General features: G+C 41.2%; 1 protein-coding gene across 1 annotated transcript in view; it reads right to left on the bottom strand.

Moving 5' to 3' along the window:
• The window catches only part of CSUI_007662 (uncharacterized protein), a 14736-nt gene extending 3106 nt beyond the window's left edge, over window positions 1-11630 (bottom strand). Inside the window, exons 1-9 of the mRNA XM_068067807.1 lie at window positions 9245-11630; window positions 8126-8496; window positions 7694-7769; window positions 6697-6788; window positions 4946-5549; window positions 3659-4047; window positions 2070-2597; window positions 1369-1456; window positions 45-288 (exon numbers count right to left, since the gene is read on the bottom strand). Of these exons, the coding sequence (XP_067920224.1) occupies window positions 45-288; window positions 1369-1456; window positions 2070-2597; window positions 3659-4047; window positions 4946-5549; window positions 6697-6788; window positions 7694-7769; window positions 8126-8496; window positions 9245-11126 (4274 nt within the window). The 5' untranslated portion in view covers window positions 11127-11630. The remainder of the gene's footprint in view (window positions 1-44; window positions 289-1368; window positions 1457-2069; window positions 2598-3658; window positions 4048-4945; window positions 5550-6696; window positions 6789-7693; window positions 7770-8125; window positions 8497-9244) is intronic.
• Between the last annotated feature and the right edge of the window lie 761 nt (window positions 11631-12391).

Raw genomic sequence — 12391 nt, 5'->3', positions numbered from 1 at the left:
AGATAGATAAATAGATAGATCTATATATATATATGAGGGCTTACCATCGTAATCCTTTAATGAGTTTGATCCATGTGAAGTGTAGATACTTCATAGGGTCTTTCCATTCTATGCCTAATCGATCAAGGATCGGACGTCTTCTTGCGTGGAATTTCGCGTCGATATCTCCGCATTGAAACTGATACAAATACTTCCCTAACGGCATGCCCCACCACTCCTCTGGCCAAACAGCCTCGGGCAAAGAAGAAGAAGGGGAGAGAGAGTGAGAGGGGAGAAGGCGATGGTCAGCTGAATGAAGAAACAGAAAAGAAGGAAGAAAAAGAAAGGACGAGAAGTTGAAAGAAAGATGAAGGGAAGAAGAGAAGGTAGAAGAGTATGGATATATGTACAGTCTTTGTAGATAGCTGGTGTATATATGTATTGTATGTGCATATACACTCAGTAGACGTTTCTATGTATGTATCTATCTAACAATAGAGATATATATAGATAGATAGATCCACGATAGATCAAATGTGGAGCTTATAAGTGGTCATACAGTGAATTTTTTGTATATACATATATAAAAATATATATACGTATGTACGCATGGAGATGCATATAGATTCAGGCGTGAAAGGGTATGGATGTAGATAGATCTCTGAATGATGTAGGGTTCCCGTAGACGATTGCTCATGAAGACTTGGAGTGTATATACACCCGAAGAGATATCAGTAAGTAGATAGGTTACACGTCCTGGGAGGGAGTTCTCTGAAGAGATATAGAATGATGCTTCACCTCAATGCACCGACCTCGATCCTCTCTCACTAAAATCCTCAGAAGAGAAAGAAAATGAAGAAAAGAGAGGAGGAACACTCCACAAGATGAATTGCGTTTAAAATGCGTTGTCACTTTTCTATTTAGGAAGAGTTGGTGATGCCTGAAGAACTGAGTTCTATCCTAACTGAAGGACAGCTAGTCAACTAGCTAGCTAGCTGGCTGGCTAGCTACGAGGGTTCATTGTTGGTCCTTCTCATCCCTTTCCTGCGCTTTCTCATCCTATATTTCCCACGTTAAGTTTGAAAGGAGAGAAAGAAAGAAAGAAAGAGAGAGAAATATATACAGATGACAATAAGGTCAATAGAAGTCTACAAAAAAAGACCGTCTACTTCGCATGCAGTCTACTCTATTCATTCTATCTATCTACCTGTCTATTTATCTATCTATCTTGAACCTGTCTACATCTATCTCTCTTTCTTTTTCTTTTTCTCTTCCTCTTCTCTTTTCTTCTCTTATCTTCTCTCTCCCTCTAAGAGCTTCTCTTCTTTTTCCCTCCGTGTTTCTTTTACACGAAAGGGGTTTAAGAAGAAGAGAGAGAGTGTCTCTTACGTGAAGGTATGCACCAGCCTTTTGGTAGGCAGTTGAATGTGAGGGGCTTCCCTCCGTCTTCTTCTCTCTTGATTCCTCTATATAAATCCTACACGCAAAGAGAGAAAGAAAGAAGAGGAAGAAGAAGAAGAAGAAAGAAAAGGTGAGTTGAAGAATAGGAGAGAAACCATATTCAGATCTTCTATCTACGTAGAGATAGATACAGTTTTTCTCCGATCTTCTCAGCCTATTCTACACGAGTTCCCACAGACACATACCTCTCTATCTATCTACCTATCTTTAATCTATCTATCTGTCTATCTCTAGAGCTGTCATATCTGTGTATGTAGCTAAGTGTATAGAGACTTAGTCAGGTGTATATCTGCTTTGTACATCTGTATGCATGTTTCTGTGAAGAGAGAGGTAGAGGGTCATATACAACTTGGAGTGAGAAGCATTCTATTCGGATAGATGAGAAGACGTGCTTGCAAAGCTAGATCACGTAACAGGAGAAGAAAAGAAGGAAAAATCCAGAGGCAGCCGGAGAGACGGAAGCAGAGAAGATAAAGACAACAGCCCACTATCTTTCTCAAACCTCCTTTATATTCGGGTGTATCTACACGGCGGGCGGGTGTACATACACCTCAGCCTCCCCTGTTCCTCTCATAGAGAGAGGGAAGTGTATACGAGAAGGAAGGGTTCTTTTCTTTCCTGTATCTTACATTGAAGTATTGCAGAGCTTCTACCACATCGTCAAAACTCCATTTATCGAAGGCATAATGGAATCCCCCCTCTGATATGCGCCGAGAAAATAGAGAGTGCTCGTAATGTAAAGCCCTATCTCCTAGAAATGGCGATGCTCTCTTCTTTTTCTTCTTGGAGCCTTCTTTCTTCGTTATCTTCTCCTTCTTCTCGTCCTTTTCCTTTTCTTCTTCTTCCTTCTTTCTCTCCATCGTGATCTTCTTCTTCTTCTCCCCCTCTTCTTCTCCTGTTTCTCTCTCTTCTTCTTCCTGCGCGTTTTCGGTCTTCTCTTCATTCTCTTGCACCCCTGTTGAGGAGGATAAACTGCTGCTCTTGTCTACAAGATTTCTCTCCTCCTTCTTCTTCTTTTCTTCTTCTTCTCTTAGGCGTGTTTCTTGTAAGAATTGGAGCCTCCACCGCAAGCCGCGGCGAATCTTCGGGGGCGAACGACGGAGAGGCTCAGGCAGTGGAAAGACAGCAGGCGCGATCCACTGATAATAAGGAGATGTCTAATGCAAACCAGAGCAACAAGAGAAAGAAAGAAAGAAAAATAGAAAGAAAGTGAGAGAGAGAGGGAGAGGGAGAAAGAAAGAAAGAAAGAGAAGAAGAAGAAAGTGAGAGAGAGAGGGAGAGGGAGAAAGAAAGAAAAAAAGAAAGGGAGAGAAGAGAGTGAGAGAGAGAGAAAGAAAGAAAGAAGGATAGAAAGAAAGAGAAGAAAGAGAGAGGGAGAAAAACGAACGAGAGAGAAAGAAGAAAAAGAGAGAAAGAAAGGAAGAAAATACACGATGAAGAGATCCCAAATTTGCAGGCGCATGTATGACATTCGTATATACACATATACATACGCACATATACATATGTATATGGATGGATATAGATACTGATAGAGGATAGGAGTGAGAGAAAATCTGTCGCTATGCATTTGTATGGAATTAGAGGCGAGGTGTATAGATCGACTGATGTGTATATATTAGGGATGTTTGCTATCTTGTCAGGAGGGGAGAAAGATGAAAAGCGACAGTCCGGTGTACATACAGAAGGACAACCTTGTAGTGTACGTTATCATGAAGGCTGTAATTTTAGTACCAAGGATAGGAGTTGAGACAGAACAGAGATCGAGGGGTGGTCGAGCGATAATTCAAAGAAAGAAACCTTTACCTCTCTCTAGTAACTCAGGAGACACGCGAGGGCTTTATAGACATGCAACAGACTCGATACACGTAAAGGAAGAAAAGGAGCAAGAAGAGATGGAAGGGCTTTAAAGAACTTGAGAAAGATATAAAGAGAGACACACAGAGAGAAATAGAGACAGAGAGATAGAGGACCCAGATATAGATACATAGATTAGAGATAGATTACAGATAGATTAAGAATAGGTTAAAGATAGATAGACAGATTAAAGATAGATAGATAGATCAGAGATAGATTAAGGAAAGATAGATAGATAGATACACCTCGAGAGTTTGGTAGAGAAATTGCATAGAGAGAATAGGCGTATAGATGTGCGTCTAAGTATTATGTTGAAGAAGACATGCACGGAGATATGCGTGTGTGTGGGAGCATGGCCTACAGGGAAAGGAGAGGGAGGAAGAGCAGAAGAGTCAAGAGACACTACCAACTCCTTCTTCTTGTTGTTTCGTGTCTCGTCTTCTTCCTTTTCTTCTTTCCTATCGGCTGAAGAGAGTACCGAAGATTCGGAAGAAGAAGAAGAGAATCTCGAAGAAGAAGGAAGGGCATTCTCAAAGTCTTCTGCTTCGGCAAGAAGATCTCGAAGCTGTTGGGTATCTAGCTCTTCAAGAAAAGAAGAAGAAGACCCTGACTTTAGCTTCTCTTCATCTTTCTTCCTTTCTTCCTGGAAATCCGTCTTGAAGATCGAAGGAGAAGAAAGAGAAGAAGACGACGTTTGATCGAGAGAAGAAGCTTCATCTTCTGAGACCAAGGCTGCATTGACGAAGGAATCTATAAAGAGAGAAAGAAATAGAAGGAGAAGAAGAGAAAGAAGAAAAGAGCTGAAGTTTCTTTTCTTTCTTTCTTTCTTTCAACTCATGCATTGGGTAGAGAGAGTAAAGAGATGAGGCCTCTCCTCTTCTTCTCTTTCTTGAGAAGTTTAGTAGGCCAAGAGAATCTCTAAGTAACATACACGACAGCGCATTCACACACGTCATGTATCACCTACACAAGAGACAAGCACATACATACACTCTCATACATACTACAGAGAGATAGATAGATTAAAGATAGATAGATTAAAGATAGATAGGAAGCTAGATAGGCTGTGTTTGCTGAGAATGAAGTGTATATCCACATGCAGTTAAAGAAAAAAATTTTCCTTCTCTTCCTCTCTTCACCTACCCGTCACACGCGCCATATCGTGCTAACATATACAAACACTTCTTCCGGCTAATACATCTATATATATATATATATAAATGTATATACATATACATATATATATATATATATGTGTGTGTATATGTGTATATGCAGATGGATGGCTTTTGAGAGGTATGTTGATCTGTACAGGAGGTAAGTAAGGAGGTGCTGATGCGTGAACGTAGTTAGGAAGATAAGAGGTGTGAGAGAGAAGAGAAGGAAAACTCCAAAAAAGAAAAGAAAAGAAAAGAAAGAGAAAGAAGCTTTCTCCTACATACAGCCAGACGGAACTCAATACAAACACAAGCATTAAGAGAAAGAAGAAGAAAAGGAAGAGGAAGAAGAAGAAGAGGAAGTTTATCTCATGCAATAATTCTTTCTTTCTTTCTCTTCCTTTCCTTCTTTAACCTTATTAGCTAAAATCTTAATCATCTTCTCTTTCTTAATCCTCTTCTTCTTATCATCTTCTTTTCCATTTCCTTACCTTCCTTTCCTTCTTCTTCTTTTCCAGTTCTCATTCTTCCTCTTTCGAGAACTTCGTCACTTCTCTCTTCCTTCTCCATCTTCCTCTTCTCTTTCTGTCCTTTTTGCTCCTTTTCCTTTCTTTCTTTTTCGAGAAGAAGAAGCTGATCGATACCATCGACGATTTGCAAAGGGAAGTGGATATCTCGTAGAGCATCGATCCATCCAGGGATGTGCGTGAACTTTCTTCGCTTCTTCAACTGAAGAATAGCGTCGCCTAGTGGGAACCCCCATGTATCTCGAATATAAGGCGATCTGGGAGGGACCTTGAAAAATCTTGAAGGTAAGAGATTCGGTGGAAGATACTTCGGGATAGGAGGAGCGGAGCGAGTCGAATAGGAGGGAGGTAAATCCATAGCATTAAGATTCAAAATCTCCTCTTTACGTGACACGGGGCTTTTCTTCTTCTTCTCCTCTTGAGAGAGAGGCTGATGCGGATCATTAGAAAGATGCTCTTTTTCTTCTTCTTTCTGTTCTTTCTCGGAGGAATTTTCTTCTTCTTCTTCTCCCTGGATCTTCTTCGTTGAGAAATTCCGATCACTTGGAGATGTTGTTGTCATGTCTTCCTAGGGGAGAAAGAAAGAAGGAAAGAAAGAAAGAAAGAAGAAAAGAAGAAAGAGTGAAAAAAAACGGAAAAAGAAGAAACAATCGAAATAGAAGAAGAAAGAAGGGAAGAGAAAGAGAGAAGAAGAGAAGAAAGAAGAGTGAGATGTACTTCTGCATAGATTGATGCTGGGGGAATTGAGTGCTGTCTGGCGTAGATAAAAAGAAAGAAAGAAAGAGGAGGAGTGAAGAGATGTATGTACAAGATACTCGTCACAGGAAGATGAAAGAAGAGAAATACGCGAAAGACCTTTATGAAAGAAAGAAAGAAAGAAGAGGAAAGAAGGCCATCCCTCTCTATTGAAAAAGAAAAAGGAGCAGAATGCAGTCAAGATGGATAGTATCAAGGAAGAGCTTCGATTGTTACGAATCTTAGTGTATGTACACCTCTTCATTTTATCTATCCCAACTAAGAAAGAAGACTCATGAACCTCTTTCACCTCAGAAAGTTGCAGCTTTGTATTCTTCTATCATATCGTATTCTACTGTAACGAGAGAGATGAAGGGCATAGGCAGATCATGAAAGCTGCACCCCTGTAGACAGACTTGTCTAGGAAGAGACGGAAGAAGAGAAGGTATCTGTTTGCATGTGATATAAAGATATACATCTAGACGAGATATACAAAACGATGTAGAGAGAGAAGATTTCGTAAATATCAATCAAAAGTTATGGTAAATTATACATCCTTCAGATTTAGACAAGAGTAGTCTGGCCGATCCTCTTCTTCATATCTATCTGCAGTACACATACATAGATCCAGAGAGTCATAGGTCTTCAGACCTGTATATAGAATTTATATGTGTATACATATACGAAGGTGTCGCCTACCGTGTATGTCGTCGACAAGAGCAGAGAGCATACGTGAGTGTGTATGCGTGTGTATGTATGAATATGCATATGTGTGTCTCTATGTAGAGATATGTATGACTTTGTATGTGTCAGTATGTGTACCTATGTATGTATGAATTTTAATGTATGAATATGTATGCATGCATGTATGCATGTATGTATGAATATGTATGTATGAATATGTATGAATATGTAGATATCTATCTGCGGAGGAGTAGTAGTAGTAGCATTCTTAGGCATGACGTAGGTTCCTATTTTACAATGAAGGCAGGATACGCTTGGAGAAGAAGAAGAAATTCTACTTCTTCTCTCCTCTTCTTTTCCTCGGCTGAGAGAGCCTCCCAGGCAAAATCTGCAAACAGAAAGAAGAGACAGAAACTCCTCTCTTCCCCTCGAAGACAAATTACCCAAATCAAGGAGAGAAAAAGAGAAAGAAAGAGAGAGCACACACACCTATTCATCCATCCATACATACATACATCCATACATACAGGCCTTCATCTCCATAGATGCACAGAGACAAATGACCTAGAAGAGTCGTTTCTAAATCTCTCTCTCTCTCGCTTTCATTTCTTCTTCTCTCTTCTTCAATCACTGGTGTATATACACCGCAGCACATCCCATCTGTGAAGAGAGAATCTCCGTCGCATGGCCCTCCTGGTGCTTTTCCTTTCTCTCCTTTTTGAAAAAGATCAACGACGAGGAGAACAAAGGCTAGAGAATATTCCAAGTAGAAGTCAAAAGCTTTTCTATTCTTCTACATAGCCACTTTCCTCTTCTTCTTTCGTAGACAGAAAAGAGGAGAAAAAGCCTTGGAACAGCGTCTGTCTCTTTCGTGCAGCTCTTCACTCTCTTAAGCAAGAGGAGAAGCAGGAAAAGAAGAAGAAAGAGAAAGAAACAAGGCAGATATCTTCCCTTCTCTTCTTGTAGGCAAGATAAATCATGAAGAGCCAGTGGAAAGAGAAAGAGAGAGAAATGAAGAGGTTCAAGTTGACTTTAGTTAGGTAAGGAAAGAGCAGCCCGGGAGAATCCTCCTCCATCATACAGTCAAGAGATATCAAGGAAGGAGAGAGAGTCTGGGAGTTCATTTTTTGTGCTTATTCTCTCATCTCCTTTCTTTTCTTTCTTTTCTCCTTTCTCTTTCTTTTCTTTTCTCCTTTCTTTTTCTTTTCTTTTCTCCTTTCTTTTTCTTTTCTTTTCTCCTTTCTTTTCTTTCTTTTCTCCTTTCTCTTTCTTTCATTCTTTCTTTCTTCTTACTGAGTTTCTGGAGTTCTGCGTAGGCGGCAGGGAGATCTTCTTCAAGAGTTTTGCGATGCGTCCGAAGAAAATTCTCCTACAGAAGCAAAATACAGAAGGAAATACAACGAAACAAGGCAAGCTCCCCAGCAGAAGTCGAAAGAAAGAAAGAAAGAAGAGGAAGAAGGATACTCAGGGTGAACAATATGGAAGACGAGGAGGACGAAACATACAGAAATAGATAGATTAAAGATATATAGATAGATAGATTAAAGATAGATAGATAGATCAATAGATTAAAGAGAGATTAAAGATACCTAGATAGGTCAAAGAGAGATAGATAGATAGATAGATAGAGAGATAGATAGATAGATAGACTTAGGATAGATAGACTGAAGATAGGTCGAGAAGAGAACGTGCTTAGTATGTATCTAAGTGTGTATACAAGAATACCTGAGTTTGTATGTTTAACCCTTGAAGATGTGTAGGCCAAGTATTCCGTTGTTCTCTTTCCCGTCTATGATACTTTTCAAGAGAGACCTCTGCATAGAAATGTTGACTCCTCTCTTCATCTTCACTCATCATGAGAGCTTTCATAGCCGCATCTTGTTGTTCTTTTTGTATCTTCAAAAGTGTCTCTGAAGAGGATGACTTCTCTTCTTCTCCTATTCCTTCACTCTGTTTCTGATCATAAGGAATGACGAAGGGTTGATAGGGTGTATTTGTATAATTCCCAAAGATGTCTTTACATCGACGTAAAGCTTCCACAGCCCGCACTAACGCGAGATGAAGAGGTGGAAGATAAGCCCCTGCTGATGCCACCTCTAATACAAGTGTGGCAAAAAAGAAGAAAAGGAAGAAAAGAGAAAGAAAGAAAGAAGAGGAAAGGAAAGTAAAGAATGAGAAGGGGAGGAGATAGAGAACGGAGAGGTGTATATGTGGATGTATATAATGAGTTAGGAGAGATGTGAAGGGAGGTGTAAGGATAGTACTATGTGACGTCTCTAGAGATTGATGGAAATGCATATATACAACATACAGACACATAGACACTCATACACCCTGATATATATAGATATACATATTCATACATCCATACATACACATCGAAGACAGCCATGTGCGTACATAGATCTTCATACCTACATCTACTTACGTACGTATTCATACATACATACCTGTACATATTCATACAGACATATATAGATATACATACACATACATCCATATTCATAAATACATACATACCTAGAGATTCATCCATCCATACATACGTACATATTCATCCATCTCTCTTTGGACACCCCTGCAGCAGAGCAAAAACGAGAAGATGTCGCTAAGGAAGAGAGAGACGAGAGAAAAGCCTTGTAGAGCTAACGAGACACAATCTACTGTGGGGTGTCTATCAACTCCTGGCAGATGTCTACGACCTCTGGATAGGCTCTACCCCCCCTACATCTGGCAATGTGTATGACCGTTCAGTAAGAGGAGAAGAAGACGAAGAGAAGAGAAGATAGACGAACTTAGAAGAGAAAAGAGAGATGAAGAGAAGAGAAAGAAGAGATGTATTACCTAGATTCTCCCACTGAAAACTACGGAGACGTTGTACAGGAACTTGACGCTTCAGAAGAATGGAGACATCGGCTTCTCTAGGGTGTCGAGAGAAGAGTGTATTTCTTATCTTCTTATCTCCTTTCTTTGTCAAGACATCTGATGTGACAACTGAAAGAATGCCTTCATTCAAAAGTTTCAACTGGAGGTCTACATGAAATCCCCCCTCTTTCTCTTCTTTCTCTCTCTCTAATCTTCTTCTCTCTCTTTCCTTTGCTCTTTTCAAAGACGCTTCATATTCCTTCACATCTCCTGGCGGCGATCCTGCTGCCTTAGCATCATACAAATACTTCGCGTAATATGGATCACATGCAAAAGAAGAAGAAGAAGGGAGAGAAGAAGAAGAAGAAGGAGAGGAGGAAGAAGATGAGGAGGAGGAAGCAGGGGAAGGAGAGGAGGGAGAAGAAGAAGATGAGGAGGAGGAGGAAGCAGGGGAAGGAGAAGGAGGGTGAGAAGGAGGAGGAGGTCCTAGGGCATCGGAGACTTGAGCTGTTTCAATTGTTTTATGTGTTCGCATAGCAGAAGCTATACGCGATTGCGTAAAGCCTGGGAGATACCTGTCATCTGACGCGCGGCTGTAACGTACACCGAAGTCATAGCCGACCAACTTTCTCTCCATGTCAGGTGTCAATCCAGGTCTCATAGACGAGGAAGATGAAGAAGAGGAAGAAGGCGTTTCTCTAGACTGAGAAGAAGAAGAAGATTTCTCAGAGGGAAGATCTTCGGGTGGATAGTTGTGAAAGTACTCTGGGAGATAAGGCACAGAAAAGGAAGAAAGTGACGAAGAAGACGAAGAAGAAAAAGAGGGGTGTGTTGAAGTGAGAGAAGGAGAAGAAGGAGAAAAGAACAGAGAAGAAGAAGGAAAGGATTTCCGAGGAAAAGATGAAAAGTAGAAAGGACGCAGAGGAGTGACGGGGAATAAGAAAGAAGAAGAAAAGAGAGAAAGAGAGAAAGGGGGGGAGAGAGAAGAAAGATGAAGTTCTCGAAAGGGATGGCTATGGGGTGAAGAAGAATGGATGTGAGAAAGATGAGAATTGTAGGGACGGAGAAAGGGAGATGGCCGTGAGAGAGATCGCGACGAAGGGAAAAAGCGCGAAGGAGGGAGAGCTCCATGAGAAGAGAAAGACATCCGAATGGATGAAAAGAAGGAAGAAGACAGAGAAGAGGGAGAAGGAGTCGATGATGCGAAAGATGAGAAGGGAGAGACGTTAGATGTGAGAGGATAAGAAGATGTAGAAGACGAAGAAGAAAGAGGAAAAGAAAGAACAGGAAGAAGAGAGTAAAGAGGAAGATGAAGATGATAATTAGAGAGACGGAGAGCAGAAAGAAGATATACAGAGAGAAAGAAAAGTAAGAAACCTCGATGCTTCAGGACGTTTGCCGAATGAGTGAGAGACTTCCGGACTCTTCGACATTTTATATAGAGAACTTGCTTTTTCCTTCTTAGACTCCCCCTTCCCTCTTCGGGTGTATATACACCTTCTCCTACAATTAGTTTCAAGGGCTGAAGAGAGAGAATGTCTTCATTTTCTACACGTTTCTCTAATCTTCTCCCTCTATGATTCTTGAGAGTCTCAGATTCTCTGACGTGTCTAGAGAAGGCGAGGAATCTCTGAGAATGCCTGGGCCAATGATAAAGGAGCTGAGAAGAATTCTTCTGCAGTGAAAGATGTTCTGAAGTGAATGAGAAGTCAGGCGCCGTGTGTGTTTTTCCCGGTCTGCGGGAAAAAGGCCCTGAAGAAGATCGACCACTGTACTTGTTTGAGGTGTATGTACACTCCATTCTTGAGAATGCCTCGCGCCCGTAGGACCCTCTTGCTTTTTGTGAGTCTTCATTTTGCATCCATCTCAGTTCTCGAGGTGGACTAGTAGGACATGAAAATGTTTCTGAGAAAGGCTCCTAGCTCATTCGCGTGGTATTGCATGAGATATAAAGGAGAGACACAAAAGAAAAGGAAAACGCGAATGAAGAGAGACAAGAAGAGAATTCATTGAGCCGGCAGCGAAGTTGAGAACAAACGGTGAAGAGATCAGTTGGTCTATTCAGAAGAAAGACAGCGTTTCTTCGTTTTTAACGCTCTTGAGAAGCAGGTGCAACCGAGTCGCAGCCTTGTCTGCGGATGGCTCTTGTGTACACGCACCTCCTGGTGTATATACAGTCGGAGCCCTGGGTGTACATACACCTCGTGGCGTACATACATACACAGGATGGTCACAGAGGCCGGAAGTGAGGAGCGCTGCCGTATCTGATAACTACACCTCACAGACAAGCGAATCACTCCGTCCGCGTGTCATCTAGAGAAGCAAAGGGTGCAATAGAAAGGATACGGGGCTAATCAGGTAGAATGTTCTTTAGTCATACGCCAGCTGTCTCTCATTTCTCCCCTTGTTTCGGAAGACATGCATCGATGTTCTTTTTTTCTCTGCGCATGCAGACAGGATAACGTTGCAGTCTTTCCGTACTGCATGCGCTAGATACATGTGCAAGCCGTACACGTGAGAATCGATGAACATAGGCATTGAAGCCTCCTCTGCTAAAGACCCTCTTTTCCAGGCTTTTCAAGCCCTAGCAACTAGCTTCGCTATCTCTTTGTCCACCAGCGACTTCGTCAGCCATATCTGTAGGGAGAGAGAAAGCTCGCTCTCTAAAGAGAACTTTTCTCCTTGCTTCTTCTGTGTTTTTGCCGTATATACATACCTAACGGTGTGCGTACACCTCAAAGTCTAGATTGCGTTGAGCCGTCTCGTGAGTGAGTTCTTGTCGAAGCGATGACAACTGATACATTATATGAAATGTACAGATACAGGTATAAAACTACACTTGTGCATGCGTATCTACTGTGTCTCTATCTTTCTCCTTTCTGCCGGTCTTGACTTTCCTTTCCCCTAGGGTTTTAATTTAAATGGATACAAAAGGAACGAGAGAAAGAGAAAGAGAGCTCAGTCATGAATTTCCTCGACCTCTTCATTGAATGGTCATAGCGTGCTGCTGCCCGTTGAAGTTTTCATTCGTCAATTCTTAGTTGATTGATGCCTAGTCCAACTTGGAGAGAGGAGATTTCACATCTTCTTATCTCCTCTATCTTGAGCAAGATCTGTCTACGGATG

This window comes from Cystoisospora suis (assembly GCF_002600585.1).
Source record: "Cystoisospora suis strain Wien I chromosome Unknown contig_4110, whole genome shotgun sequence".
Taxonomy (NCBI): Eukaryota; Apicomplexa; class Conoidasida; order Eucoccidiorida; family Sarcocystidae; genus Cystoisospora; species Cystoisospora suis.
The sequence above is the reverse complement of the archived record's forward strand: the minus strand, read 5'-3'. Positions and strand labels throughout refer to the sequence as shown.